Consider the following 27,652-nt stretch of genomic DNA (forward strand, 5'->3'; position numbering starts at 1 on the left):
TTACGGAAGGAGCCTGACACCTTTTTGACACGCCAAAAGGGTGGCGATGGCGTCATGGTGTGGGGCTCGTTTTCGTCGAAAGGGTTGTCGGAGTTAGCCTTCTTGGAAGGCAACAAAAAGGCCGACGATTACGTCGAAACGTTGGAGAACTATTTGCTTCCACTTGGTCATTGCCACTACGGCCCCAGCTTTACGTTTATGCAAGATGGGGCGTCAATCCATCGTGCGAAGACCACCATGGCCTGGTTCGCGGAGAATGGGGTGGACATTTTTGACCATCCATCCCATTCTCCCGACCTAAATCCAATTGAAAACTTGTAGGGGGCCCTAGCACGTTCGGTGTATGCGAACGGACGTCAATTTATGACACTGTTTGACCTCGTCGAGGCTATCAAACGTGCATGGGCTGGCTTGAGTCAAAGTTATCTCGACAAGTTGATTCGATCGATGCAAGACCGTTTTGTTGACGTTGTAGTAGCTAAAGGAGGTAAAACAAAGGACTAATGAATTGATTTGGGTCAATAACAGCGATTTGTGTTGAAAATACATTGATTTTTCAGAGGTGTCGTTAACCACCTGGCGCAGTGATGTTTCATAAAGTTCTCATTTTGACTATATTTTCGAAGTCGCTGTGCCCATGGAGTTGGAATCCTTTTGCAATTAGCATATCAATTCGTTCATAAGCGTCTGCTTATCGAATAAGGACATACGTCAATAGCAATGACAAGAAAACAGGGTGGCATTATCCACCTGGCGCGCATTGTACATGTCGACAGTCGAATTCGCAAACGCTGGCACGCCTAGCTACTCCGCAGCGCTGCCGTCGGTGCATGTGCTGGATGTCGCCACAAATCATGACTTGCATGGGCCCATGCTTGTGGATGGCTTTGTTCAGACACACACAATCACGCACGACGCGACCGCATCTTTGCGTCGGCCTTGCTTCGAAGGTTGCTAGCCAACGTGTCTCGGTGGGCACACGTCCGGTGGAAGCGTGCACGGCAACGTCTCGACTTGGGCCGGTTTTTACTACACATCCCGAGGGCGCTGCCTTTGTCTCGAGCGATTCCGCCCGCGAACAACAAGCATCACCATGGGCACCGACCCGTGTGTTAGCGTCTGCTGCGCGGCATCCACTGCAGCTTGAAATTCCCGCTGCGACTCGGCATATGCTGTAGCACTGGTCGGGGTGACGTGGCACGTTCTCGGCTCGTTCGTGCAACCAACGTATCGGGGAGTTTCGTATCATGGCAGGTCGATCGAACCGCCGGTCGCATAGGTCTAAACTTGGCACAACTCGACGCATTGCGTCAGAAAAAAACACATGGGGGACCGAGGCGGCAACCCAGGCGGTGGCTCTGTCGCGCCGGTCGCAGCCAAGACGCGCAAACGTCGCGCGTACTTGTACATTTTCAACAGCATTGCGGCCATTGCGTCCGTGCTGTGCGTGTATGTTGTCAACACGGTCGGGACGATTCGCACGATTCAAATCCTCGTGGGCGCAGACACGGCCTCGTCGACGCGGGCCACCAACGGCCACCACGACGGATACAAGTCGTATTACGCGCCGTATTTGCTTCGCGAGATCGCGGCGACCCCCGCGACCGTCCAAGCCCGCATCGATGCGGTACGTGTGCCGTGGCCAGGATGGCCGTGGCTTGTGGTGTCGCACGACGACCGGAACGAATTTCGCGTTGCGACGGCCGGCGGAGCAAACCGTTGCTGAGTCGGTGTGTGTGCAGGTGCTCGCGAGCGGCAAGAAAGTCGGCTACTTGGAGATGGATCCGGTCGACGCGGCGGGATCTGGCAGCTTGGCGACGTCGTTTCGCCAGGACAACTGCTCCATCACATTCAACGAAACGACGGACCGCATCTACAAAGAAATGTACCTGGCCAAGACGCTCGTGCCCATGCTTCTCGCGGTACAGGGCGGCGACGAGCAATGGCCACTCGTTTTGGCGACGGGTGTGTCAACTGAACGCCCGGTCTGTGGACGTAGGGCTCGAATTCGTCGCTGTCGCTTGCCGACAACGCGGCCATGATCATCGTGGATTGCTCGTACGAGGGTCGAGCAAAGCTCGACACGACCAACATCAAGGTACGTCAGCCGCAGCGTGTTTGCCGGCAGCTCCATGAGGTGGACGGGCTCTGCGTTGGAATCGATGCCTGGCCAAGCTGCTGACAGTCGTTTGTGTTGGTAGCTGCATGTCGTGGACCGCCAGCTTCAATGGTTTGCCACGTATCAATTGCAAACGATCATGGCCAACATCCCGGCGCGCCGCGACACGATGCCGACGGGGACGGCCAGCTACACCAACTTGACGTTGTCGAGTTTGGTGCTTGAGCCTGGAGAGCAACCTGATCGCGGCAGGGATGCCCTGGCCAAGGTATCGTCGACGGTACGCGCGTCGCTGTGTCGGGCGTGTGCTGAGAGTGCGGGGCAGGAGGTCCCGGCTGTCCACCGGCTCGTGTCATCGAGAGGGTTTCCGTTTAACGCGGCGCCGTTTGATCCGGTCGTAATCCACTCGACCACAGACACGGGCGCTTGGAACACGAGCGTCGTTGCGACCGGCCTTCAAATGGTGCTCCAAGGATTTGGCGGGATGTATCGCGGGTCCCAGAATGAACAGGCCAACTACAAAACGTTCGTGTGGGTGCTCGACCCGGACCCGATCCAAGTCGTGCACACGTTTGAGTTTGTCGAAGTCGGGCGGACGAAAAACTCATGGGCGTGGGGCCAGGCGCTTATTTCCGGGTTCCTCTCGTTCGGCGTCCTCACGAGCACGGTGGCGACCGACCGATACCGCCGCGCTCATCGTTGGCCTTAGATCATGGCGTGCATCATCTCGCGCAACATCTTCAAAGCGACCCAAGTGCGATGGATTCCCGATATTTCGCCGTCCGTCCAGTCAGGCATCCTGTTTCGAGGCATCTTGACTGTGGTGGCATGGTGGATCGACGGGTGGTGGGCTGTCCAGGAGTGGTAAGTGCCGCGTGTCGGACCGGTCGGTCCCATGTCGGTGGTGGTAGGTGCTTCCAGCAGGGCAACGTGCGCAAGGGCTTGCTCGACATGTATGTGCTCACGGATAGCGTCAAATCGGACTGCCTCAGCTTGTTTCTCGCCGGCGCGTCGTTCATTGCGTCCCGCCTTCACTTGCGCATCAACCCGGCCGTCCCGGTCGTGATATACTTGATCGTGTACTCGCAGCGCGCGGCGATCGTGGCCGCCATGGGCATTCTGTCCTCCCGTACGACCCACTGAACCAATGTTGTTGTTGGAAACGACGTGCGCGGCGAAAAAACATCTCACGACCGTCACCAGGCGCGGACGTCGAGCTCGACGCCAACGAAGCGCTCAACGTTGTGCTGTCGGAAACGGCGGGCCTCGACATGTGGATGTGGCACGAGAAGAAGGATTTCAATGCGACGGTCGTGTTCAACGAACTCTCGTGGATGATGTTGGGTACATGCCCACGAATGCGGCGCGCTGCTTCTTCTTCACGAACCGGCATCTAGCGCTCGTCTTGATGCTGGCGTACGCCATCGCAGACAAACTGTACACGGTCTACTTTACAGATCACGTCACGGAAGCCAAAACGACAAGGAAGACGGCGGGCGGCACCGCAACAAACCCGACAACGGTACGACGATCGATTCAACCGACCCCGACGGCGCCGTGTAGGCGGGCGTCGCGTCGCAGGGCGGTAGCAGCGGGACCCACGATCGAGCGACGTGCTTTGAAACGAGCACGGTAAGCCGGTGCACCGCGCCATGATTCGTGATCGGTGGGGTGTGCAGGGGGAATACTTGCGGCACAAGTACGGGCTCATGTCGTATCATGAAAACTACCTGTTTATCAAAGGCACGCCGCCGCCGCGCGTGCGAGTCGGGCGCTGACTCGGGTGCGGTAGGCCTCAAGTACGCGTCGCCGTCCGGCATTTGGACGTCGGGGTGGGTCGTTGTCGACGACAAGTTTTTGTTTCGCACGGACGACATCATGAAGGCACGTGGCATGTCCATGTGGTCGTCGTTGTTATGGCGTGTGTGGTGTCCAGGTGTGCGCGAATATCGTGCTGCGCCACGATATTTTCCGCGCGCATTGCCACGTCATTGCAGACAACCAAGTCGACAAGACTGTCATCCGCGTGTTCCGCAAAGACATTACGCTCGCGCAGCTCTTCAACCTGTCGCTGCGGCCATTGGCATAGTTCGCCATGGACGGTTCTCCTACGATCGCAAGTCGAGTGCATGCCACTGGATGATGATGGCGGCGCCGAGGCCGCATCTCGCAGCCATCGACGCCCAAATCGACACACCTACCATTTTCAATCGTGTGTTTCACTCTCGAGCCCCGTACGAGGTGCATGCGCCGATTCTCGGCACGGGATCGTGTGCTTGACGCACGGCCGCTGCGTGGACCGGGCTGTCTCAATGCGACTCCATCAGGACGCACATGCATTGGAATTGTCAAACACAAGAAATCAATGTCTATGCAACAGAATGTGGCGGCCAGTCGAACGTGCCTTAGGGTGCCGCAGCAGCCCACAACCCACCACCGACCATGACCAAGACCGACCAGTGCGCTGCCAGCACCACCCGAGCACCTCCCGATGGTGGAGTTGTCGTGGGTGAACGCTGCGTCGTTGTCGTTGGAGTGTGAGTTGTCGAGGGGGATTGCGTCGTTGTGGTGGGCTGCATCGTTGAGACAGCTATCGTGGTGGCTTGCCGCGTCGTCATGTTGGAGGCCCGCGTTGTGTTTGGTGTCGACGTGGTGTTGTCTGCGGCAGCAGCCAGCACAGGCTCCACAGGCACGTTCGGTTGTGGATGCGGTGCAGTAGTAGGTAGGGCTGGCTGCGGCGCGTCGTCTTGGCGACGAGGGGCTACCGGTGCCACGGGATCGTTTGCTAGACGAGAGGCTGCTGCAGCGTCGTCAACCGAGCGAGGTGGGACGTCACCTTGGCGCGGGCCACTTTGGACGTTGGCCGGAAGAAGTGCATGCGCTCGAGGAGGAGCAGTCGCGTGATGTGGAATCTGTGCTGGAGTCGTAGTGGCACCATTCAAAGGGACATCTGCCTGGCGAGGGCCATTCGCTTGAAGAGCGGAGGCCACGGCGTTGGCTTGCGTCGGGCGTTCGGCAACTCGAGGAGGAGCAGTGTTCATCGGCGGCGGAGCCACGGATGGAGAGGCCGGTTGTTCAGGCAACTGGTGGATGACAAGATGGGGCACGACAGCTGCAGCAGCGGCAGCGGCAGCAGCATCCGTGGCCACGTCGTGGGTACACGTCATTTGGGTCAACACAAGTCGCTTTTGGTCGAGAACACGGCCGCAACTGGCGACTTGAGCCATCGATCCACTCGCCTTGGCGAGCACAACGTCCGTCGGCGATGTCCCGAGGGCTTTGGCGCAATCGGCTGCATCCGCCGTCATCACGACCGATCCGAGCGCCGTTTGGAGCGCGCCAAGGGGGCACACGTTGCTCGAAGCAATCGACGCCAACAACGAGAGCGCGACGAGCACAAACATGACCGTGATTGCAGGTGCGGCGTCAATGGCAAAGTGAGCGTCATGCACACGCGCGGCCCCTTCCATCAAGCCGTGATGGACATGGCGTTGCCGCGGCAAACGGCGCCGCCGCCTAACGGAATGGGTCGCCTGCCATCATCGTCGATGCCATCAAGTAGTAGTATCGCGATCAATTTTTCCATTATCCAGGATTTTACGATAAATATCGTGGATTTTCCAAGAATCCTTCACTTGAGCACAGCGACTTGAGGCAACGACTCAAATGAATGATGGGCAAAGGCGTGACGCCCCGCATCAAGCGCAGTTTCGAGCGCCGTTTCGACGACATGACCCATTTCGTCCGCACTGCGAGTGCCTTGCACGACAAGTGGGTGGCGGAGATATCCACGGCGTTCTGGAACAGCCATGGCACGATGCATCCATGGGCGAATGTTCTTCGACTGCAATGCGAGATAACGCACGACGTCCATCTGTCTAGCCTTGGCGGCTTCGACGAGGGCGCGCGCAGGACTTCCTTCAGGGCGATGGACATACAAATACTTGACAACATCCAAATGACCATACTTGGCGGCCCAGTCCAGAGCTTTCCTTGAGCACCCTTCCGTGCGATTCTCGCTTAGAAAGCGAACCACGTGAACTTGGTTGAGTCGCGCGGCCCACGTCATCGCTAACTTCGTACAGCCTTCGTTGCGGTTGTAGTGGAGAAACTGCACCACGTCGAGAAAACCCTTGCATGCTGCTGCGTCCATGGCCTCCTTGGTGCACCCTGGAAGGAAATATGAGATCGAGGTTCATAAAACATAGCTACATACCTTCTGTTCGGTACAAGTGCAGGAAGGCAACAATGTCAAGGTGTCCGTTGGCGGCAGCAGTGTCCATCACATGGGGTGTGCATCCAGCGACCTGTCGCATGTGCAGGTACTGGATCACTTGGAGATGTCCGTTGCGAGCAGCAAACTTCCACACGAGTTGCAAATCGCTGGGTTTGGTTGACACAGTCGTGGATTGCACCAACGTGGCAAGGGACACCACGTGACCTATGAACGACGTATACACGATAAACTGGCGCGCACACGTTTGCTGCAACACACGGACGGCAGGGATTCCATACGTGGTAAACCACTCGTGGTACATGGAGCTCGAGTGTTCCTGGAAAGTTTCGGACGCTAGCAGTCGGTGGGGTGCCCACCTGGAAGCCGCGACGGCACGGACGTCGCGTAGGATGGGGTGGTAGTGCAGGGGAAGACCTGTCTGGAACTGAACGAGGCATCGCCACAGAGATGCATTCGTCAGCGCGCTCAAGACAGCATCTTGGTCACCGAGGTGCGTCGTCGAACGTCTCGACTTCTTCATGCACCGCCGGCTCCGTGGGCATGCGAAGTGGCGAATTTGAAACTGAGCGCCATTCGCGCGGCTTTGTGGGGGGATTTCGAACTTCGAAGTCATGCCCTTCATACAAACTCCAAGTGAAATAAAACGAAGCGAAGTAAAATCCAGCCAATCCGATGCCACGAGAGATGACGGGATTCTGTCCACGCGACCAGCAGATGTCACATCATCAGTCCCGCACGGCGGACCAAGGCGATGACGGGGTGAATGGAGGCATGCTGGTCGCTTCCAGACAAGTCGAGAACTCAGTCCAGATGCAACGTACCTCTTCTTCCTTCGTAGTAGCGACGCGTTTGGGCAGGCGACTGCGGACGGGAAGATCGTCAGGTGGATGGCGGCGGCCAATGGCATGCGACGACCGATGTTGGAAGGGCAAGCACACCGAGCAGCCGCAGCACCAACGACGTTCGAGAAGAGTGGCCAGGGTGGGAGTAAAAACGACACAACGTGCGAGTTAGACGCCGCATGGCGAGCAAAGTGGGCACAAGTGACTTCGTTGACACGTTATGTGTCCTACATTCACAAGACAGCGCGGACGTCGTGTGGACGACCACATGACGGTCATGCGCTGTCCATGACGTACAACGAGCGCAGCATGCAAGGCTAAAGTGAATCGTAGGAGGAGTCGGCGATCGAGAATTCCCATGCAACAGAGCGCGATCGGGCGTTGGGCGAGCGACCAGCAGGGGGTGGAATATTCAGCGCATACCATATTCGTGAATGTTGTCGAAATTTCCAAAATATTACTCTCACAACGTTGCAGTTGTGCACCATTGGCAGACGAAAAATTTATCCATTCTAACAAATTCGAATATATTTTGTTGATACGATGGATTTGTATGTTCCTCACCAACATATCCGATGTGATATACTATGTGACACAACGATGCATACGCTAAAATGTCGACGATGCATGAAACATCACCGACGAGCGCACTTGGATCGCGCTAACAGGGCGCTCAGAATTCTGGGCGACTGCCAGCTTGTAGCAGTTCAGGAACTGCTCGAGCGCTGTATTCCCACGGTCATCGAGCGTGACGTTCAAATGTCGAATCGTCTTGTGCAGCCTCGCTGGAAGTTGCGTCCGTGGTGGCCTTCGCAACCAACGACGTCCGCTGCTTACACTATGTTTCGCTTTGCATAGTGTACCTCCATTCAAGGCAAAACCTCTGTACCAACAAAAACGACAGTGCCCACATTTGACCACCCCAGCAGCTCATACAGGATCAAGCTGGACCAAACGACGGTTGCCTTCAACGTGGCCGACCGAGATTCGTGCCTTCCCGCAAATGTGTAATCCAAACCCCTTCTTTCACCTCCCGAATCGCCTAAACAAAACCCGCCCGACCGCCGCGAGCGTCGGCACTTCGTCGACATGTCGGGACCGCAAACTCCGATCGCCTTTCTTGTGGATGGGAAGATATCCGGATAACAGGATATCCGGATTTGCCTCACCACGAGGATGGCATTCTTGCTCTGTTTGGTCCAATGGATTCCCCGGCGGCGGCAGCGTTGGTCGCGTCCATTGCGGCGCAAGGCGACAAAGTGCGCGACCTCAAGGCCCAGAAAGCCTCCAAGGAACAGGTGAGCAGATCGCCATGCTCATGCGATGAAGCTCTCATTCGGCGCGTAGGTGATGGAAGCCGTCAACACGCTGTTAGCGTTGAAGGCGCAATTCAAAACTGCGACTGGGACCGACTATGTTGACCCGAACGCGAAACCAAAGGAAAAGCCCAAGGAAAAGCCCAAGTCGGTGGACGCTCCTCCCGCGGACCCGACGAAGAAGAGCAAGAAGGAGCTGAACAAGGAGAAGAAGAAGGAAAAGAAGGCTGGGATCAAGGAAGCCGGCAACAACAACAATGCCGAGTCCACCGCGCCTGTGAACGCGAAGAAGGATGCCAAGAAACCCGCGCCCTTGACGATCGATTCCAAGTCGCCAGTGTTTGTGCAAGCTCCTCCTGCCGCTTCCGACAAACCGACCGTGTACTACACGGCCGGCCACCTTCCCCGCACCTCTTTTGCCGTCGCGACCTTGTTGAAAGGCGCTGGTTTGGATGCTGCATTTGTCAACTTTACGATTCCCCACGCGTTGCCCGTGTTGGTGCTTCCCACGGGCAAGGTACGTTCTCGGCATCGATCGCACAATTGTCATGACTGCATGGTCAGGTCATCAACGGCGATATCGCGATTGCTCGATACTTTTGCCGCATCGTCCCCGACGCTGGGCTCTACGGTCTGTCCTCGGTACGCATTCTCCATGACTCGATCGGCCGTTGGGAGGTAGTTACAGGGACCGTGTTGACATAGGAGCCCACCTTAATGGGCGAGATCGACGGATGGGTCGGATATGCGCAGAGCCACGTGCATGCATCGACGGTGCCCGCGGCGTTCCTGGACGCGATCTTGGCTGAGCGCACGTTTCTCGTCGGATTTGGCTTGACGTTGGCGGACATTGCCATCTACTCGGCGCTGGCGGCGGTTCAATTTGAGACCGATGCGGAAAAATATCCTCACCTGTCGCGCTGGTTTACGTACTTGCGCCCGATCTTGTCCAAGGAAAGTCTGGCGCTCAAGGATTTGTCGTCTCCGCGCAACGCCCCGGGCTCGCCAAAGAAGGCCGCCGCTGCCCAGGACAAGTCGACTTTCGTGAGCCAAAAGGGCAAGTCGACTGGGAGCTGTCCGCCGTTGGAAGGCGCAATCGTCGGCCAAGTGGTGACGCGGTTCCCGCCCGAACCGAGTGGTTTCCTCCATATCGGGCACATCAAAGCGTGCATGCTCAACGATTACTACGCGCGCCACTACCAAGGCAAGCTCATCGTGCGCTTTGACGACACCAACCCGTCCAAGGAAAAGGACGAGTTTGAGCAAGCGATTTTGCAAGACTTGGAGCGGTTGAATGTACGTGTGATCGGCACGGTCGAGAACACGCGTCGACGCTTTGCGTAGATTAAGCCCGACATTGTCACGTACACGTCCGACAGCTTCCCGATCATCATCGAGTACGCGCGCCAGTTGATCAAGGACGGTCTTGGGTACATGGACAACACGTCCCAGGAGCAAATGCGCGAAGAACGCATGGTCGGCATCGATTCCGTCAACCGCAATACGTCGGTGGCGGTCAACTTGGACTTGTTTGAAAAGCTCTTGGTCGCGGACCCGGCCGCCGCCGGCTACTGCCTCCGCGGGAAAATCGACATGCAGGCCAAGAACAAAACCCTTCGGGACCCCGTGTTTTTCCGCGCCAACGTACGCGCACATGCTGCCGACGGGTGGTTTGAATGCGTCGTGAGTAGGTGAAAGACCCCCACCACCGCACGGGCACCAAGTACAAAGCGTACCCGACGTACGACTTTGCGTGCCCGATTGTCGATTCGACGGAAGGCGTGACCCATGCGCTTCGGACGACCGAATACAACGACCGCGACGCGCAGTACCAATGGGTGATCCAAGCGCTCAAGCTGCGCCCGGTTCGCATCCACGCGTTTGCCCGCATGAACTTTGTGCATTCTGTCCTGAGCAAGCGCAAGTTGCAGTGGTTTGTCGATCATGGACACGTTGCCGGATGGTATGGCCCTCGAATCACCATGGCACGACCTGATGGACGCGGCTAGGAACGATCCGCGCTTCCCGACTGTCCAAGGCGTCCTTCGTCGCGGGGTCACGGTCGAAGGGCTGCGCGAATTCATCATCAGTCAAGGCGCGTCGCGCCGCATCACGGACATGGAATGGGACAAGTTTTGGACGATCAACAAAAAGGTCATCGACCCGATTGCCCCGCGGTACTTTGCGCTCGACGCCAACCGCGCCGTGCGGTTGACTGTCCACGGCCTCCCCTTCACGGGCGTCCAAGGGTTTCCGACCGCGCTGCACCCGAAAAGTCCCGAAATGGGCGACAACATCAAGCGCTTGGGCAGCGATCTGCTCGTCGAACGCGACGACGCCAACCATTTTGTCGTTGGCGAGGACGTGACGCTCATGCGGTAGGTCGATTGATTCGTTTGCGATGTCCAATTCGCGTGCAGATTTGGCAACGTCACGATTACGGCGATAAACAAGTCCAAGGACGGCGAGATCCTGTCGGTGGATGCGCAGAATCACCCGGAAGGCGACTTCAAGACGACCAAGCTCAAGATCACGTGGCTCGCGCATGTCGACGATGTCGTGCCAGCGACGCTCGTCGAGTTTGACCACTTGATTAGCAAGCCCAAGTTGGAAGAATCGGACAATTTCCAGGACCACCTGACGCCCGTCACCCGCGCCGAAATGCACGCGATCGGCGACCACGGGCTGCGCAACCTCCAAGCCGGCCAAGTGATTCAGTTGGAACGCCGCGGGTACTTTCGCGTCGACCAGCCGTACATCTCCAAGGACCGTCCGTTGGTGCTGTTTATGATCCCCGACGGCAAGCAGCGCGCCATGTCGACGCTGTCGACGAACCTTGCCCATCGTTAGATGTTGTTGGCAGCGTCGCCACGACTGATACCCATTGCCCAATTCGATCCTTTCTCTCTGGGACGTTCATCCAAGCACTGCAACTTGTGCGTCGGGCGGAAGGCTGGGATCATTCATCAGAGGGAGATCACAGCTCTAGCGGTCGTGGCAGACGCCAGGCCATGCCGTGCGAGTGCTCTGGACACGTGATGCAGCAAGCCATGTCGACATCGACGATCCCATAGTACTTGGAACGTTGTCGGACCCGAGATGGTGGTTTCAAATGCGTCGAGTTGGTCGAGCAAAGCCAAGTCGTAGCTCCGGTCGTAGCAGCGAACCACTCCAATCCCTTGACAGGATCGATGTTGGGAGGCAGCGCGTCGTCGCATGCACGGCGTCGAATCCGTCTTGGCCTGGCTAGAGTGGCCTGCTCCCGAATCGCGAAATCCTGTCGGCACCTACTCACGGATAAAGTGCGCCGCGGGCCCAAGTCGCTCACGGTACAGCGCAGACAATCGCACACTCGTTCCCTTTCAAGCTCAGTCGGAAATTCAACCTCGCATGGATATATAGGCCCAGTATTCGCTGCACAGCTTGCGAGAGTCAGGAAAGATGGCAACGTCTCGAGGGGTTGTGGCCCGCGCGTAGGATGCTCTTCATTGAGACTCGCAAGCAATCCAGGCCACCGCTTCGCCAAACCGGCCATGACGGGCGTAGCACACGACCAGGTTTGCCAGGCTCGTTCCCGAGTGGACCTCATGCGGCACAAAACACGTCCAAGGAGGGACGGAGCAGGAAACCCCGAAACCCCGAGTGGGCGCTGTTGTTCTGACCGAGCATGCGCTGCGCACTGCTCGAATCGTTAACGTCAGATACACACGACACCTTTTGATCATCGACATGTCGAGACGACCGTCCAACACGATCGACAAGTCCATGCATCAAGTCAGCATGAGGGTTTCGGGGTCGTTCCACGGGCTCCACACGATCTAGCCCGTGTCTTTCAACGCCGTGCAGAGCACCGCCAGCGAGTGCTCAAACGATTTGGATGGGTCTCCAACGCCGTGTGGGGTGTTGGCAAGCATGCAAATATCAACCGGGTGTGTCAGGACTGGGCTCGTTTTATCGTGGCAAGAGTTGTCAATTACGTCGGCGCCGTCGGGAAACTTGTACGAGAGGCTGATGAGCCACAACTGTGCTAGCTTGACATGCTCGTCACCGTCTGGTGGGGTGTGGACATCGTCGACAAAGAGAGTTGCGTCTGTGTCGGGCTTGAAGCATCGTTTGCAATCTAGGAGCGTGGTGAGGCCGTCAAAGTAGTCGCGGCCTCCATGGATGTCGTTGAACCGATGGAATTACGCGAGGAACAGCCCGCAAGACGGTGGCTTCATCGCGCTGCCGTGCGCTCGTTGATTGAATGCGCAACGATATTTTGTCAATTTTTTAGATGTTTGAGTATTTTCAGTTTTTTTGAGAAATTCAAAATATTGCAAATTACCCTAAATAGGAATACCTTGAACAAGAGATTCAAAACGTCGTCGAGTGGAGACGAGGCGGGATGCCGCGCAAGGTGTTCAACGGTGAGTTCGTCCATGCGAATCTGCATGAGCCATCACAATGAAGTAGATCAAATCCATGGATATATCACGATGAGTCCGCTGTGTGTATCGATCATCGACACACCGCAGTTCCAGCGACTCCGCGACTTGAAGCAGTTGGGTACGTTTGGTCCGACGTCGCTACACATCACGGCACTCATGACGATTCAAGGCACGTTGTACTACGTGTTTCCTGGTGCGTCGCACAATCGTTTTGAGCATTCGTTGGGTGTGGCACACCTGGCCGGCGCGACTGTGGAGCGCTTTCGGACGAACCAACCGGACTTGGACATCACGGCGAAAGACGTCGAGCTGTTGGTGCGCTGCACGTTGTGCTGTGGAATCAAATACTTACTCATGTTGCTATCTACAGAGCGTGGCAGGTCTCGTGCATGACTTGGGCCACGGGCCGTTTTCCCACGTATTCGACGGCGCGTTCATGATGAATGCGCGTCCTAGTACGTCGTTCGACGCGCTGCATCGTTTGAAGGTGCAATCACACATTAGGTAGCTCGTACTCGCACGAAGACATGTCGCTTCGCATGCTCGAATACCTCGTGGACGACAACCACATCGACATGGACAAGTACGACGTGCGTTTTGTCCAGCAAATTGTCCAAGGCGCGAAGCGGTGGGGTGCATCTTCGTCTTTCCATTAATTCTCACCAAGGCGTAGCACCCATCAAGCGCGCTTGGATTCGCGCGGCTTTCTGTACGAGATCGTCGCCAACGGCCGCAACTGCATCGATGTCGACAAGTTCGACTACCTCGCACGGGATATGGCAAACCTATTTGGCGGGAAAAAAGGCTACGATTATTCGCGCTTGTGGCACTACAACCGCGTGATCGGCAACGAAATTTGTTACCACACATCCGTCACCAACGACATATACGAGATGTTCCAGCAGCGCTACTACATGCACAAGCAGGTAGTACACCTTCCGTCGCTTTCACTACATCTCTACACGCGTGATATTGCACGTTCCATGGACGCATCTCTTCACCGTTTGTCGAGTGTGGTGTTTATGTGGACGCTTGCATTTGTTTTGGTTCATTGACAGCACGAAATGGATCGTTGGAGTCCATTTTGCCGCGGAAGAATCTTGTCCACGAGTGCTGTGTGCTTGGTCCAAGTCGCTTTGTGGACTCTTTTTTACGTGCAATGATGATCAGCGCTGTACCGTTCAATTTCTCTGAGTCTCTCCAAAAGAAAATACTTGCTTGGGAAGATATCGAAAGTTGCCACGGTGTGCTTTGCGATAGATATACAACCATCGCAAGGGCAAAGCTGTCGAGTACATGATTTGTGATGCGATGCTCTTGGCCGACAAAGAGCTCTGCATTTCCGACTCGACCGAATCCCCCGAGCGATTCCAGTACATGACTGACCACATCGTGAAAATGATCGAATGCTCCACATCGCACGGCCTCGCACCTGCTCGCGACATTATCCGCCGCATTCGTCGCCGGCAGTTGTACGATTTTGTCGACGAGTTCCTTGTGCCAGCAGACTTGACCAACCAAATCCCCAAGGTTCAATTATTTCGAGGCATCCATGCCTGGCTGAAAAAATTTTTGCGTGTAGGTCACGGCGGTAGACATTGCATGTGCATCGAACGCAGCCGCCATCAACCTGGCCGTGGACGACATCATTGTGTACGACGGCCGATTGAACTATAATCTGCAGGTCGGTGTGGCCCACGAGTTGGAACCAGTTGTCCGATGTTGGGTTTCGACTTGACCATGTGCTGCCTTAGGACAAAAACCCAGTGGATATGGTGTCATTTTACTCGACGTCCGACCTGAGCCGCAAATTCCACACGCCGAAGGACGAAGTAAGCTTGCTTTTTCCAGACAAGGTATCCATTGCGTCGCGAACAACGTCGACTTGAGAAAGTGGATGGCGCCGTTGACGACTTGATCTAGTTTGAAGAGCGCATTCTACGTGTGTTCAGCCGAAATTCGGACGTGGGTGTGAAGCAGGCCATTTCGGATGCTTTCCGTCGCCACTTGAGGCAATACACCCGTAAACTGCCGTTTTCCCCCGCTTCCAAAGTACGTTCCTTGACTTGCCCAACGAGTGGGAAGGCCAACAAAACGCGCTCGAACTTGCTTAGGTTGGCCTTAAGCCGCCGCTGCCCTCCCGGCCCCCGTCGTCGACATCGCGAGGCATGCCTGGATGATACCGCACTCGCTTTTAAATCCACAACTGACGGGTCAACGTAGTGTTGGAGTTGGATTTGGACGACTCGACCGCTGCGACAAAGAAATCCAAACTCGGGTCCTAGGTGGCTGATCCCGACGTCACAACTATTTCAGTTGTGGGGGTGATGCCGTGTGTGTACAGATATGAAAGGCTCAAGAGCTCAATATACACCGTCAATTGGCACATGGATTGCTTTGGCAGTTGCCTGGGGGGCTCGCGTGTTCGTGTTTCTACGCCAATGTTTCGTGGTATGACGCAGAACCATTTGTTCTGGCCAAATGAGCGTGTCAACTGTCGAAGGGACACTATTCCACTGCGCAGTCATGGGTGGTAATTGCTTCAAAGCAATGCTTAGACAGGAAACGGAGCCAACGTGTCCAACCGCGCTTAGGCACCAGGTCTTGGCTGAGGACCATCAGCTGTGTCGCTTTGATGACTTTGATGGTTCTTGCCTGGGCCAGGCTCTGTTAAACGCGAAGAATACAATGTGAGAATACAATGCTTACCAAGCCATGCTCTGACGTCGTCATCATCGTCAGCTCCGGCACACTAACACGCTGGGCTCGGATGCAACGATGAGAGAGCACATCGTCGACTCCAGGAAATCTAGACTGTTCAAACACATGCACAATCTCACTTAATCAAGCAGGTAATGACGCGAAAGAGGCATCTCATCGGCGGCAACCACAGCAATCACCGTCCTACCTACACCCCACGCGTCATCATCATATCTCCACACAAGAAAAGCTGTCATGTCCACAGACAGTTGAGCGCGTTCCATGCGTGACCAAGCACCTCGCCGTGGCGTTCGTAGGCCAATGTCATCCAGGACGCGTTCGTCATCCGGGACAATCGCCGTCGGCACAGCGTGGCACCTTCCAAAATGGCGCGCAAATTTTCAAGTTATCCGGAATATCCCGGATAATATCGATTTTAAATATTCATTGGGACCTGAATAGAAAAAACAAGATAATTAAAATATGGCATTTACCTCGGATCGCCTCCTGCATTGTGTCCATAAGCATGAAGCGGTTGAATCGCAAGCCCGGCGCGGGGTCGTCGTGGGCGAAGAACTCACAGGGTGCACGAACGAATGCGTCTGGGCGTGGAATGACACCGGAAAAGGCTGCAGCCTTGGCACAACAAGATGCATTCGACCTCACCCATGGCTTTGCCCCTTTGACCGACGAAGACGGACCTCAGATTGGATGGTACGTCGTGTCGGTATTCGTTGTCGCGCCCTTGACATCGTTCTAGGCTTCTGAACGCGTGCAATACGTCTCGCAACATTGAAAATGACGAGCGCAGCGGAGTTGAGCTATACTTTCTCGCGCAAGACGGCAGTGCCTTCAAGACCACGTTGATTCAACCACCCTACTTCTACGTTGCAGCACCACCCAAGCGACTCCAGGAAGCCTTGGCGTATGTCGATCTTAGCCGTTCTTCATTGTTTGCGCCCGTATTCAGAGCCTTATTCTACCTGCCTTCGTTTAGATTCTGCCAGAAGACACTGGAAGGGACACTTCTGTCCTCGAGCGTCGTGTCGAAGGAAGACTTGGACCTGCCGAACCATTTGTCGGGACTGCAAGCGTCATACATTCAACTCGTGTTTCGAACGGTACGACTCCGTCGTGGGTTTCTTCTTTTTCATGGCGAACACCCTGGAGTAGGTGTCAGACTTGGTCGACGCCAAGCAAATCGTGTACCCCATGATTGCAAAGAACAAGCAAGATCCATATCACACGAGTGACATTCCCCTCACGGACATTCGGTCCGTTCACATTATCGTCGGCATGGGAGAGACGGCTTGTTGCTCATCTACCGTGTCTTTTGTGCAGCGAATACGATGTCCCGTACTTGATGCGTGTGGCCATCGACAAAGAAATTCGCATTGGCGCATGGTATTCCGTGCACGTTGATGCCGCAGAAGGCGTAAAAGTCGATCGGGTATACCCATTCTGCTTGTTGTGACGTTTTCTGGCTATGCATGGGAATACGTGATGTGGATTGAATTTGACAAAATTGCCTAGATTACGGATATGGTGGACAAAGCGGAGCCGGTGGTGCTGGCATTCGACATTGAATGTACCAAGGCACCACTCAAGTTTCCCGACGCCACGTCGGACCAAATCTACATGATATCGTACATGGTGGACCGCCAGGTACGTCCTCAAAATCTGCAAACACTGCTGTTGCGCATTCGATGTCGATCGTGTCGGTGACCTCATCCATGTTGATCTAGGGGTTTCTCATTTGCAACCGCGAATTCGTGTCGCAAGACGTCGATGACTTCGAGTATACGCCAAAGTCAGATTATCCTGGTAGAGTACACACAGCGACAGCACGAAAACGACTTGCTCGATTTGATGAGATGGCATTCTGTGTAGGACCGTTTGAGTGTGTGAACGTTACAAACGAATTCGAGTTGATTCGGTACTTTTTCAACCACGTGAAGGAGCTCAATCCGCACATCTTTGTCACATACAACGGCGACTTTTTCGATTGGCCGTTCCTGGAGACTCGAGCGCAGCATCATGGGTACAGATCTTTTGTAGTTCCTGGGGGGATTCATGGCAACTATGAAGCATGGATTTGACGTCGGAATTGGGCATTTCGAAAGACCGCAACGGGGAATACCGAGGGAAATGCGCGGTCCACTTGGATGCGTATTGCTGGGTCAAGCGTGACTCCTACCTTCCTCAGGTCAGTGACGTGCATTTATAATTTGCCCTCGGGAGTTTCTGTCCACGAGTCTAAAATGCCCAAGTTGCATTACCATCGTGTTATTATTGAAAGGCTACTTGCAGGGATCTCAAGGGTTGAAAGCTGTAACCAAGTACAAGTTGGGCTACGATCCTGTGGAAGTGGACCCAGAAGAAATGCTGCCCCTCGCTCAAAACGAACCGTTGAAGATGGCATCGTATTCAGTCTCCGATGCTGTCGCAACGTTCTATTTGTAAGGACTATATGCCATCGTCCACCGCGGCCAAGTGTGTGCATTTCATGAGTTTTTTACAGATACGAAAAATATGTCCACTTGTTTGTGTTTTCACTCTGCACGATCATTCCGCTCGGCAGTGAAGACGTCTTGAGAAAAGGCAGCGGGACGCTCTGTGAAGCCCTCTTAATGGTCGAAGCTTTTCGCGGCAACATCATTTGCCCGAATAAGCAGGTTTCAGCTCCATTCCGTAAGTGTGCCAGTCATGCGACAGGCGTGAAATTCGAATTCAAATTCTCGATTCGTCACAACCTTTGTTCCTTAGAAACGTTTCATAAGAACCATGTCGTTGGCAGTGAGACGTACATCGGCGGTCATGTCGAATGCTTGGAAAGTGGGGTGTTTCGGGCAGACCTTGAGTACCATTTCAAAGTCGTCCCGTCTGCGTTGGATGTGCGTAAATTTTCAGCGAGGATGACTTGAAAACTCATGGAGCTATCTGTGCATTAGCACCTCATTCAACATATCGACCGCGATCTCACGTTTGCGCTCGAGGTCGAACTGGACATTCCTCGCCACGAAATCACGAATTACACCCAGGTAATGCAGTGCTCAATTCCAAGGGTCACCAATCCTAACGATTTAGTCTTTTCACTGTTGATTTGTTCTGCATAAATTTCTGGGACGAATTTTTCAACACCCTTGATTGCTCAGCATGTTTTTCCGCATGTGGCCTAGGTCCGTCAAGAGATCGTGGAAGCGTTAGAAATGCTACGAGATTCGCCGGATCGATGGGAGAAGCCACTCATTTATCATTTGGATGTGGCGGCGATGTATCCGAATATTATCTTGACGAATCGCTTGCAACCGTCGGCGATGGTGCAACCTACGGACTGCGCTGCGTGTGTGCACTCAACGTCTTGCGAAGCGTCGTACGTTCAACACTAATCACTCGGTGGACTTGTCAATGCACTAAGATTGAATTCTTCTCCAGGACGTCTACTCTGTCATGCCAGAGGCCAATGGAATGGGTTTGGCGCGGAGACTACTACCCTGCAAGCAAACAGGAGTTCCAGCATATTCAAACCCAATTGAGCTACGAAACGGTCAACAATACGCCGTACGCCCAATTGCCAGAAGAAAAGCGCAACAGTATGTTGACCGACCGCGTCAAGCAGTACTGCAACACGGTGTACAAGAAGACCACCATCACTGAAACCGAGACACGCACGTCGACGGTATGTTACGCGCTACTGTGGGGCTTGTATTGTTCTTGAGGCTTGTTCAGTGTTTGGCATTTGTACTGTGTGATCCAATTCACCTGACATCGTTCCTGGATGAAGGTTTGCATGCGTGAAAACGCATTTTACGTCAACACCGTGCGCGCATTTCGCGATCGTCGGTATGATTACAAGATTTTAACCAAGCAGTGGCAGAAAAAAGCTTCCGCAGCAACAGGTATGACAATCCCAGTCGAGGTGTATCGGGTTAAAGTTTTCTTTTCGTAGATCCCCTGGAGAAAGTAGACGCAACAGCAAAGTTTGGCGTATATGACTCATTACAACTGGCCCATAAGTGCATCTTGAACTCTTTCTATGGGTACACAAGGGTCTTCGCTGTGGTCCCTATGCACCTGTCTTGACATTGTTTCGGATGGTTTCATAGGTATGTCATGCGTCGAGGGGCTCGATGGCACTCGATGGAGATGGCTGGTACGAGGGATCCATTCAGACAACTTACTTGATGTATGACACAATTGTCGTGGATTAAATGAGGTGGTTGATGCAGGCATCGTCACCAACACTGGGTCCCAAATTATTAAGCAAGCTCGGCAATTGGTCGAACAGCTTGGGCGCCCTCTCGAACTCGACACGGATGGGATTTGGGCCATGTTGCCTGGCTCATTTCCAGATAAGTTCAAGTTTACATTGAAGGACGGATCGACACGGTGACGCATTTTCAATTATTGCAAAATCTGATGCGAATATGTATAGCTCTCTCGAGTATCCCTGTGTTATGTTAAATGCGGCCGTACAAGAGAATTTTACCAACCATCAGTACCAAGATTCCATCGGGCAATCATACCAAATGAGGTCCGAGTGCTCAATTTTCTTCGAGTTGGATGGACCGTACAAGTGCATGGTTGTTCCCGCATCGACTGAAGAGGGGAAATTGTTGAAAAAACGCTATGCTGTGTTTAACTTCTCCAACAAACTTACAGAACTCAAAGGTAATAGAATGAACGACAACAAAACCTGAACGAACTTCTGGTAGGCTTCGAATTGAAGCGCCGGGGGGAGCTCGAGATTATCAAAGCTTTCCAAAGTCAAGTATTTCCTTGCTTTTTGGAGGGCAAGACGCTGTCCGAGTGTTATGCAGCCGTCGCAGATTGCGCCAATCGATGGTTAGTCGCTGCATGCTCCAATGGGAAATTTGAGGTGACACTTACTAGGCTGGACATCTTGGATACGAAAGGCCAGGCCATTGAAGAAGAGGAAGTGTTGGCCCTACTCACAGAGAACAAGAGCATGTCGGGGCGACTGGAAGATTACGGCGGTCAAAAATCTACCTCCATTACCACTGCCCGGCGTCTTGGTAAGCTTTCGTGGCTATCCGATTCTACCCTACTTACAGAAATGGCATGGTAAAGGCGAATTCTTGGGTCAAAAAATGCTCCAAGACAAGGGGTTGACATGTAAATTAATCGTCCTCACTCAACCGTACGGGGAAAAGGTCACGGAACGAGCAGTTCCGACCGCAATTTTCTCTGCAGAACCAGCGGTAACACCAGCCATATTCATTTCATTCCGGTGACTCAAGAGCACTCACCGCGTTAATTGCCAAGGTGAAAAAGCACTTCTTGCGCAAGTGGTGTCGAGATCAGTCGATGACCGACTTTGACGTCCGATCGCTGCTCGATTGGGACTACTACCGCACACGGTAAGACGATTTCAGTTGGCTCCACCCATCCTCAAAGTAGTTTATTGATTCCATGCATGGCTATTCGGTCATTATTGCCATATCTAATGCACCATTATTAGATTTGCTGGCACCGTACAAAAAATCATCTTGCTTCCGGCGGCTTTCCAGCACATAGCTAACCCCGTGCCTCGCATTGAATTGCCCAAATGGATGGAGCGGAAAGTCCGCGAACGGTTGGACACGAAGCGCCAGACGACTCTCGGGTACTGTTGAATGCAATCTTGAGCTGTATAACAAGTCGAACTTTCCTGGAAATGTATTGGTTTGTTTATTGTTATCCATCATTTTTGCATTGCTTCTGTGGCATGTTGTACCAACTCCTGCATTCTGGTAGAAGTTTTCGTCAATGTTTTGGCAATGAATTTATCGTCCTTCGATACTATTGTCGTGTCTTGTTTGGATATTTTATGAGTAACCTTTTGAATAGATTCCTTCGGGTGCCAAAGTCCACCGACTTACCCGACTGGACGCCTTCAACGTCCATGACTAAACAAACCTCTTCGGTGAAAAAACAAGACAATGTCAAGTCCACTGGTGTACCCATTCTGGACATCGAGTCCATCGGTTCTATGCAAATTGATGAAGAAATCCCTGTCGGCCAAGTAGTTGATGTCGACCCAGAGAGCTCCACGTCGTCTTCCTGGTCGTCGTATGCAGAGTGGTTACAGCTGCGCAAGCAAAAATGGCGTCGAAAACGCTTGGAGATGAAGGAAAAGGACACTCCCATGGTACACCGCAGCAATATCCGACAACAAATTTGCTCAGTGAATGCATGGTACAAACAACTAGGCTATTCAAAAACGGAAGCAGCTCAATATGTGGCACATTATTGAGGTTCAAGACACTCGTATCCCTGGTTTGTGCGACGTTTGGGCCATCAACGACGGGTACGAATTCAACCATTCTCCATCATAGCATTCGATGTTAAAAAACTTGTAGTCGGTTGGAAATTCAGCAAATTGAAGTCGGCACGACGGTGTTTCGATTGAAAAACATGGGCAGTGCCAACATGGAAAACTCGATGAACTTCCAGGAAACGAAACGATATGTGTCCAACCAAGCGCACATGGTGGCGCTCGTGCCATGCCCATCTAAATTGGCCGCCAACACGTTGGAAATTGTGTACGAATCGACCATTCGCAGCTCGTCGCGTCTTCTTTGGACCTTGGGGTACGTGGGTGGCTGACCCATCGAGAACAAGCCTGTATTGGCTTGCATCACTCTTTTACATATTTGGTGAATGGGCGAAGTCACTAAAAGCAATGAATCTTATACAATCCACCATATCCATGTTCGAGAACTCACCCGTGGCTTGATTAGGTCGGTGGTCCAACCTCCTCCACCGTCGTCGTCGCAGCGCTTGACACTGTCCGGATTCCATTCGAAACCCGCCCTCATGTCGACATATCTAGCTCCTACGACAACCTCATCGCATCCAGCTCTGCATCAAGTAGCGCTGGTGATTTCCACCAACCAGAACCAGCAAGTTGGGTCATGGAGCTTGCTCGTGCGGTCGTCGTCCAGTTCAATTACAGCCAACGGTCAGCAGGACTCGATGCAATGGACTACTGCGACTTCGTGGCTGCTGGATGCCCAGGGTGCCACCAGCGGCATCAAACTTACCGACTGGCGCAATGGATCCTCCCCCATTCCCCTTCCCAAAATGACAAACCATGTCGTGTCTTCCATGGCAGACGTTGTGTCCGGTGTCAACAGCTACTTGGCAAAGTACGTGTCTCTTATCGTGCCCTCGGTTTATGTGTTGTCGAATATTTTCTAGTACAATACGTGTCGAGATTGCTTGAAAATATTGGGGAAAACTTGGTTGCCGTGCTGCAATTTGATTTTTAATTGGTGTTAAGTTTGATTACAATTCTGTGTAGGTGGCGTGACTCCGCGAGCGTTGTCATTGCCCACATCCCCAAGTGGATCACCAGGTCGGGCCTTCGGGCGCAATTCCGAGGCTTGTCGGCGTTTCCCATGGTGGTGGCGCCTGCCGAAGACCAGCCGTTTCCGATGCTTACGTGGCGTCAGGATTGGCAGTCGCGGCTCATCCACACCATCGACGTGCTCCCGCTGCAGTTTCAAGAACTATTGGAATGTGCCCGGTTCGTCGTGAACTGTGAACAGTCCATCACGTAATTTTCTATGTTATGTCTAGATATGTGCAATTGCCAGTTGGCAATCTCCAGGGTGACCTTCACTTGATGATGCTTGACACATTATACGCCCGACTCCTCCAAAAGTACCAGCATGTGTGGTGGGGTGCGGCGGACTTGTCACCTGCACATGGCCTTGATGGTTTCCATCCCGTTCTTGTGCCCGGCGCATACACACACAATATAGTGATCGACTTGAGTCTCGATGGGCTTGCGATTCAAGCGCTGCTCTCCACGAATGGTGAAGCCGTGTCAGGTAAGTCTTTCACGACGACATTGAACAGATTTTCACATGAAGTGGCTGTGTCGGAGATTGAATTTACAACTGAAAATCATGGGAATGCGCGTATTGCTTCATTTGGACGCGCATACATTTTACAAGCTTCGTTTATCATGGCTGTTGCGTTGAACAAGGAGGATTTGAGTGCTTTGGTCTCGTTCTGAAGCTCCGTATGAAGAATGACTACGATGGCTTGCTGTTCTGTCGATTGTATTTTTAGCGTCCTGATGACTTGGCATAGAGGAGAACGTGGCGTTTCGATTGCTACGGCAATTGGCGACGCAGCTGTTCAACGACGTGATTTCAACCAAGAGTCCGATTGCCGATTCGCTCTTACAGCACTTTTATCGATGGACGGCGTCGCCGGGAGCGCAGTTCTACGATCCTCACTTGCACGCGATGATGCAAAACTGCATGCAGCAAGTGCTCAAGGAGCTCTTGGTCGAGATGAAGCGACTTGGCGCGACCATCGTGTACGCGGACGTATCTCGCGTACGCTGCATGAAGTCTCGTCATTTCTGATGAATGATGCCTGACGTTAACCTGGACGGGATAGATTGTGCTTGAAACCCAAAAGAGCTCGATGGACCAAGCCAAGGCGTACTTGGGCTTCATCACACGCACGTTGCAAGAATCCTTCCCGGTGCTGTCGTGGGCTCCTGTTCATGTAAGGACCTTCTGAAATCGTTTTCATGCATTGTATATTCAACGCTTGATTCGTCATTTCATCGTCTCCTTTCCAGTTCTACTCGCACATGCTGTTCTTGGACATGGAAAACTTTGGCGGGATCGAGCATGTAGCGGACTCAGAGTAAGCTCAAGATTGCTTGATGCATCCTCTCGATTATTTTGACGGAGGTTTCTAGGCCTCAAGTGGTGGGCTCGTGGAATATGGCACGATATTTGCCCCGCGGTGTCGATGAATACTGCCGCCTTCTCATTGCGCAGTTTATCAAGCGGCGCTACGATGTACATGTGTTGTACATTCTCGTGCTGTTGTGATTAAAATGTCGTTGGCCTAGTTCACGGTCCGATATTTGAGCGACCCAATGATGCACAACCCAATCGAGTACGTACTCTTGCCGTGATGTGTTCAAATATGGGATTAAATCCACCCGTGCTATATACGTGCCGTTCGTCATGTTTTCTGACGTTTTTGTGGTTGCTTTGCCTGGCCGTAGAAGCAGCAATGTCGAACAATCGTTAACCGATTACTCGCAAAAGCTCATCTCGACCCAATTCACGGACAAATTTCTCCGTTTGGTTCCGGACATCCTGGCGCACACCCACACGTTTCCGATCTTGGCGGGATCGCATCTTCCATGGTCTCATGCGTCGCTCGAGCTAGTCAAGTGTGTCTGCCACGTCTGGGGCCTCGATTCTTCCTTGTCGACAAATGTCATGCAACTCAAGCGCACGCTGCTGAAGACACTCAACATCAGGTACACAGACGACTTCAAGTCGCTGATGTCGCTTTTTTAATTGCACCGATGGGGCTGTGGGTGGTATGGCATGGTTTGTTGTGAATGGCGAGTTCGCAGCCGAAAAAGCTGTGGAAATTGCTGCGTCGTGCACTTGGATTTCTAAACGAAGTCTCCCGAGTGTTGCAGAGGACCACCGGCTCATGTATGCATTGGGGATGTAGCGAGTTTTCAACGGAAGCCGCGTTTGAGAACCCTTCCAAGTCGTTTGTGTTGCCCGACGTCATTTGCACGCATTGCAACGTATGCCGACACGTGGATTTGTGTCGCGAACCTGGACTCATGGAAGAACTCACGCCATCCAACGACGACCAAGACGTGGACGACGCCCAGCCGTGGCAATGTCCTCGCTGCACCCACCTGTACGACCTTGAAGTGCTCGAACATCGACTTGTCCATGTCGTCCACACGCAGTTCTCTCTTCCGTACCAGCTGCGAGAACTCGTCTGTATGCGTTGCAAGCTCCCGAACGAGTCGCAACTCAACACGCTGTGTTCGTGCACAGGTACAAAAAATGCCCATTTGACAGTTGCCTCGCCGTCGTGCTGCATCGAATCCTGGCACATGCTTGGGTCGACCTCTGTGTGGTTTGTGGATGACGATATATCAAACTCGTGTGAGTAGGGACGTTGGTGCTGGACGACGCGTCCAGTTCGGGCCATGGTCGTGTCGAAATCGACGAGATATTCCGAATTTTGCACCACTTGGCCAAGCATCAGCGCTTCAACTACTTGCAAGAAACGTTGGAGCGCCTCATGCACTAACAAGATCCGTGTTCGTCCTGGTATCCCTCGTTTCTTTCGTCGTGTACATGAAATCCCATCAACCCGACGTCACTGCTTCCAAAGGCAACGACATGCACCGAGGCAAACGCATGCTGTGTCAACGACGTAGAAATCTCGACCAACGTCACGTCATCCGATCACGCTGCCACGTTCAGTTTGGACAACTCGCGATGGCGTGCGCGGCTTGCAAGGAGCCTGCCAGGTTGGTCCGGTCGGCGCCACGAGGCTCTCGTCCAGCACGCACGCACGAGATGGCTCCACACGGCCATGAACCACACGACGACAATGGCGGGAGAGTTTTCAGGGGTGCGTGGATGACGCTCGGTGGAAGGGACGTTTTACTTTTGGCATGCCAAGCTCGTCGTGCTTTGTTTGACGAACGAGCGCCGGCCGTGGACTCGCGGGCCAGGCACGTAGTGGAGTTTCCGCAGGAATGCGCGCATCTTGACGACGTCGACTTGGACTCCATGGCAAGTTTCGAGGTGCTTGCACAAATGAGCGGCAGTCACGGGCAGCTCTGCTGCGTTCCGCGATTCCATGTACGTCTCCACGTCGTCGGTGTAGTCGTGAAGTAGCTGCATCGTGGTGGTCGTCGGCGCAGGGGGCGGCACTGGCACCACCTAGGCAGTCGAGGTGACGGCATGGCGGCATCGTGCTAAGTCGTACCCGGTGCTGGAACGTTGGGTCTTTGAATCGGTTCCACTCGGTGATGACGTGCGAGACCGTTTTTTGGGAGATGCCGAGGCACTTGCTAACGCGGGCTCGCGTCTGCCACGGGGGGTTTCGATGGACAAGGAGCTTCTCCTTCTGCTTTTCTGCCTACGATCACCATGACATGCGGCCTCGAATGATGCGATCCTGCCTTGAAGTACGCGTGGCACTTGACGACGAGCAGCTTCTCCGCAGCACTCAACTGATGCTTGATGGTTGGTATTCGCTGCATGTCGTCGTTGTCGTCGTTATCCAGGTGGCAGGCGGAAGCATCGTGTGCGCTGCCGTCGCCATGGGGCGTATCACGACTGCGGCTGCACCGCGCGTGGTGTGCTTTGAGTTGGCGAGCTTGGCCGATCATGATGCATCCGCATGCCATGCACTTGGCGCGAGGTCGCGCAAACTTGGCTGTGCTCGTCGCACCACCTGCATCCTCGGTGGTTTGAAGAGAATTCACGACCGGGAGCTTCATGAAGAACTGCCAAACTGGGTCGCTCGGCCGACCGACCGCGCCGCGGCGAGGTGCTTGCATGCGCGGTGGAAAAAGTATTATCCGAATCCTAGCATTATATCCAATCATACTACGCGAATCTGAATGACGGGTTCGGATTGGTCAAAAATATCTTGAGCAATTAATTGGAATCTCATGATGTTTTTCGATCAATCGATCTTTATTTCAGCAGGTTACTGTTATACATTTTCACTGATCAAAATACAATACATCAAAGATGCTGCTAATATTCCTCTGTATGTGATGAGTTAACGTCAGTTCAAGAATTGACTTTGCAGAAAATTTGTCATTTCTCTTTTCATAATTTTGGGTGAAAATTGGAAGTGACCAGGCTACTGAGCAAAAGTGCAATCTCTGACGATTTACCACCTACAACACAAAACAACTTTGGAAGTAAAGTACAAGTTCAACACCATGATTCATGAAGTTATGTGAGGCTCTAACCACTAATACATCGATTGATTGCAGGTGACACAAACCGCGCAGCACGGTTAGCATCAATCGAGATGCGCTCTTGGCGGTTCAAACGATAACGTCGTTGTGAATCGGCACGTCTACGACGTCTATCTTGAGTCATCCTCTCGTAACGCGCCAACACCAACGCGTAGAACCGCTCGTCTTCAGCTCGGAGAGGCATGAGCGTCAAATGGTAGTTAGA

The 27,652-nt window shown here is 53.5% G+C and overlaps 8 protein-coding genes across 11 annotated transcripts; 5 read left to right on the top strand and 3 right to left on the bottom strand.

Moving 5' to 3' along the window:
* The first annotated feature begins 1,291 nt into the window (after positions 1-1,291).
* H310_14044 lies at positions 1,292-4,346 on the top strand. Of its 2 annotated transcripts, XM_008881770.1 has the most exons (13): positions 1,292-1,627; positions 1,743-1,922; positions 2,000-2,098; positions 2,202-2,399; positions 2,445-2,786; positions 2,829-2,983; positions 3,031-3,248; positions 3,323-3,463; positions 3,517-3,641; positions 3,683-3,751; positions 3,799-3,862; positions 3,912-4,003; positions 4,056-4,346. In XM_008881770.1, the coding sequence occupies exons 1-13, from the start codon at positions 1,325-1,327 to the stop codon at positions 4,206-4,208; spliced, it is 2,139 nt and encodes a 712-aa protein (XP_008879992.1). In that variant the 5' UTR covers positions 1,292-1,324; the 3' UTR covers positions 4,209-4,346. The 2 variants fall into 2 exon arrangements, with proteins under 2 accessions (XP_008879992.1, XP_008879993.1); XM_008881771.1 differs by lacking the exons at positions 3,323-3,463; positions 3,517-3,641; positions 3,683-3,751; ... (1 more) ...; positions 3,912-4,003; positions 4,056-4,346 and having other exon boundaries at positions 3,031-3,321.
* A 96-nt stretch (positions 4,347-4,442) lies between these two features.
* H310_14045 (hypothetical protein) lies at positions 4,443-5,702 on the bottom strand. Its single transcript, XM_008881772.1, has one exon. It carries the CDS (start codon positions 5,587-5,589, stop codon positions 4,525-4,527), a length of 1,065 nt encoding a protein of 354 aa, XP_008879994.1. The 5' UTR covers positions 5,590-5,702; the 3' UTR covers positions 4,443-4,524.
* Positions 5,703-5,750: 48 nt separating this feature from the next.
* H310_14046 (hypothetical protein) lies at positions 5,751-6,809 on the bottom strand (the record flags this gene model as incomplete). Its single annotated transcript, XM_008881773.1, has 3 exons — positions 5,751-6,289; positions 6,336-6,560; positions 6,713-6,809. 3 exons carry the CDS (start codon positions 6,807-6,809, stop codon positions 5,751-5,753), a joined length of 861 nt encoding a protein of 286 aa, XP_008879995.1.
* A 219-nt stretch (positions 6,810-7,028) lies between these two features.
* Positions 7,029-7,370, top strand: H310_14047 (hypothetical protein; the record flags this gene model as incomplete). Its single annotated transcript, XM_008881774.1, has 1 exon — positions 7,029-7,370. The coding sequence occupies one exon, from the start codon at positions 7,029-7,031 to the stop codon at positions 7,368-7,370; it is 342 nt and encodes a 113-aa protein (XP_008879996.1).
* Positions 7,371-8,390: 1,020 nt separating this feature from the next.
* On the top strand, positions 8,391-11,441 carry H310_14048 (glutamate-tRNA ligase). The gene is made up of 8 exons (XM_008881775.1): positions 8,391-8,496; positions 8,546-9,031; positions 9,079-9,156; positions 9,220-9,810; positions 9,859-10,158; positions 10,206-10,477; positions 10,524-10,892; positions 10,935-11,441. The coding sequence occupies exons 1-8, from the start codon at positions 8,401-8,403 to the stop codon at positions 11,362-11,364; spliced, it is 2,622 nt and encodes an 873-aa protein (XP_008879997.1). The 5' UTR covers positions 8,391-8,400; the 3' UTR covers positions 11,365-11,441.
* A 1,438-nt stretch (positions 11,442-12,879) lies between these two features.
* H310_14049 (hypothetical protein) lies at positions 12,880-15,332 on the top strand. Its single transcript, XM_008881776.1, has 12 exons — positions 12,880-12,923; positions 12,970-13,062; positions 13,114-13,259; positions 13,315-13,399; positions 13,449-13,572; positions 13,618-13,870; positions 14,205-14,474; positions 14,527-14,628; positions 14,699-14,800; positions 14,868-14,996; positions 15,059-15,110; positions 15,168-15,332. The coding sequence occupies exons 1-12, from the start codon at positions 12,902-12,904 to the stop codon at positions 15,227-15,229; spliced, it is 1,440 nt and encodes a 479-aa protein (XP_008879998.1). The 5' UTR covers positions 12,880-12,901; the 3' UTR covers positions 15,230-15,332.
* Positions 15,333-16,148: 816 nt separating this feature from the next.
* Positions 16,149-27,047, top strand: H310_14050 (hypothetical protein). Of its 3 annotated transcripts, XM_008881778.1 has the most exons (40): positions 16,149-16,358; positions 16,405-16,569; positions 16,642-16,765; positions 16,818-16,918; positions 16,986-17,094; positions 17,178-17,309; positions 17,390-17,468; positions 17,535-17,685; positions 17,733-17,850; positions 17,955-18,103; positions 18,166-18,335; positions 18,411-18,538; positions 18,596-18,685; positions 18,824-19,017; positions 19,080-19,323; positions 19,429-19,543; positions 19,594-19,684; positions 19,751-19,797; positions 19,874-20,033; positions 20,080-20,315; positions 20,360-20,489; positions 20,538-20,680; positions 20,736-20,866; positions 20,931-21,025; positions 21,127-21,270; positions 21,495-21,795; positions 21,857-21,954; positions 22,007-22,237; positions 22,388-22,795; positions 22,951-23,175; positions 23,229-23,482; positions 23,748-23,998; positions 24,063-24,173; positions 24,250-24,317; positions 24,373-24,475; positions 24,529-24,575; positions 24,688-24,948; positions 25,152-25,492; positions 25,612-25,771; positions 25,836-27,047. In XM_008881778.1, the coding sequence occupies exons 1-39, from the start codon at positions 16,171-16,173 to the stop codon at positions 25,749-25,751; spliced, it is 6,273 nt and encodes a 2,090-aa protein (XP_008880000.1). In that variant the 5' UTR covers positions 16,149-16,170; the 3' UTR covers positions 25,752-25,771; positions 25,836-27,047. The 3 variants fall into 3 exon arrangements, with proteins under 3 accessions (XP_008880000.1, XP_008879999.1, XP_008880001.1); XM_008881777.1 differs by having other exon boundaries at positions 25,612-27,047; XM_008881779.1 differs by lacking the exons at positions 23,748-23,998; positions 24,063-24,173; positions 24,250-24,317; ... (4 more) ...; positions 25,612-25,771; positions 25,836-27,047 and having other exon boundaries at positions 23,229-23,673.
* On the bottom strand, positions 25,638-27,031 carry H310_14051 (hypothetical protein). The gene is made up of 3 exons (XM_008881780.1): positions 26,635-27,031; positions 26,439-26,591; positions 25,638-26,392 (listed from the first exon to the last, which is right to left on the bottom strand). Exons 1-3 carry the CDS (start codon positions 27,013-27,015, stop codon positions 26,111-26,113), a joined length of 816 nt encoding a protein of 271 aa, XP_008880002.1. The 5' UTR covers positions 27,016-27,031; the 3' UTR covers positions 25,638-26,110.
* Positions 27,048-27,652: the final 605 nt, after the last annotated feature.

Source organism: Aphanomyces invadans, assembly GCF_000520115.1.
Source record: "Aphanomyces invadans strain NJM9701 unplaced genomic scaffold supercont1.60, whole genome shotgun sequence".
In the NCBI taxonomy this organism is placed as follows: domain Eukaryota; phylum Oomycota; class Saprolegniomycetes; order Saprolegniales; family Verrucalvaceae; genus Aphanomyces; species Aphanomyces invadans.

Excerpts from the sequence above, each read along its gene's own strand:
- H310_14044 (XM_008881770.1), top strand. The coding sequence starts at position 1,325 with ATGGGGGACCGAGGCGGCAACCCAGGCGGTGGCTCTGTCGCGCCGGTC. Across the intron at positions 1,923-1,999 it reads TCGTGCCCATGCTTCTCGCG|GGCTCGAATTCGTCGCTGTC; the intron begins GTACAGGGCGGC and ends CTGTGGACGTAG. Across the intron at positions 2,099-2,201 it reads TCGACACGACCAACATCAAG|CTGCATGTCGTGGACCGCCA; the intron begins GTACGTCAGCCG and ends TTGTGTTGGTAG.
- H310_14045 (XM_008881772.1), bottom strand. The coding sequence starts at position 5,589 with ATGGAAGGGGCCGCGCGTGTGCATGACGCTCACTTTGCCATTGACGCC.
- H310_14048 (XM_008881775.1), top strand. The coding sequence starts at position 8,401 with ATGGATTCCCCGGCGGCGGCAGCGTTGGTCGCGTCCATTGCGGCGCAA. Across the intron at positions 8,497-8,545 it reads AGAAAGCCTCCAAGGAACAG|GTGATGGAAGCCGTCAACAC; the intron begins GTGAGCAGATCG and ends TTCGGCGCGTAG. Across the intron at positions 9,811-9,858 it reads AAGACTTGGAGCGGTTGAAT|ATTAAGCCCGACATTGTCAC; the intron begins GTACGTGTGATC and ends CGCTTTGCGTAG.
- H310_14049 (XM_008881776.1), top strand. The coding sequence starts at position 12,902 with ATGCCGCGCAAGGTGTTCAACG. Across the intron at positions 12,924-12,969 it reads GCCGCGCAAGGTGTTCAACG|ATCAAATCCATGGATATATC; the intron begins GTGAGTTCGTCC and ends ACAATGAAGTAG. Across the intron at positions 14,997-15,058 it reads CGTTTTCCCCCGCTTCCAAA|GTTGGCCTTAAGCCGCCGCT; the intron begins GTACGTTCCTTG and ends GAACTTGCTTAG.
- H310_14050 (XM_008881777.1), top strand. The coding sequence starts at position 16,171 with ATGAAGCGGTTGAATCGCAAGCCCGGCGCGGGGTCGTCGTGGGCGAAG. Across the intron at positions 18,104-18,165 it reads GCTGTCGCAACGTTCTATTT|ATACGAAAAATATGTCCACT; the intron begins GTAAGGACTATA and ends AGTTTTTTACAG. Across the intron at positions 18,686-18,823 it reads AAATCACGAATTACACCCAG|GTCCGTCAAGAGATCGTGGA; the intron begins GTAATGCAGTGC and ends CATGTGGCCTAG.
- H310_14051 (XM_008881780.1), bottom strand. The coding sequence starts at position 27,015 with ATGCAAGCACCTCGCCGCGGCGCGGTCGGTCGGCCGAGCGACCCAGTT. Across the intron at positions 26,592-26,634 it reads AGTGCCACGCGTACTTCAAG|GCAGAAAAGCAGAAGGAGAA; the intron begins GCAGGATCGCAT and ends TGGTGATCGTAG. Across the intron at positions 26,393-26,438 it reads ACCCAACGTTCCAGCACCGG|GTGGTGCCAGTGCCGCCCCC; the intron begins GTACGACTTAGC and ends TCGACTGCCTAG.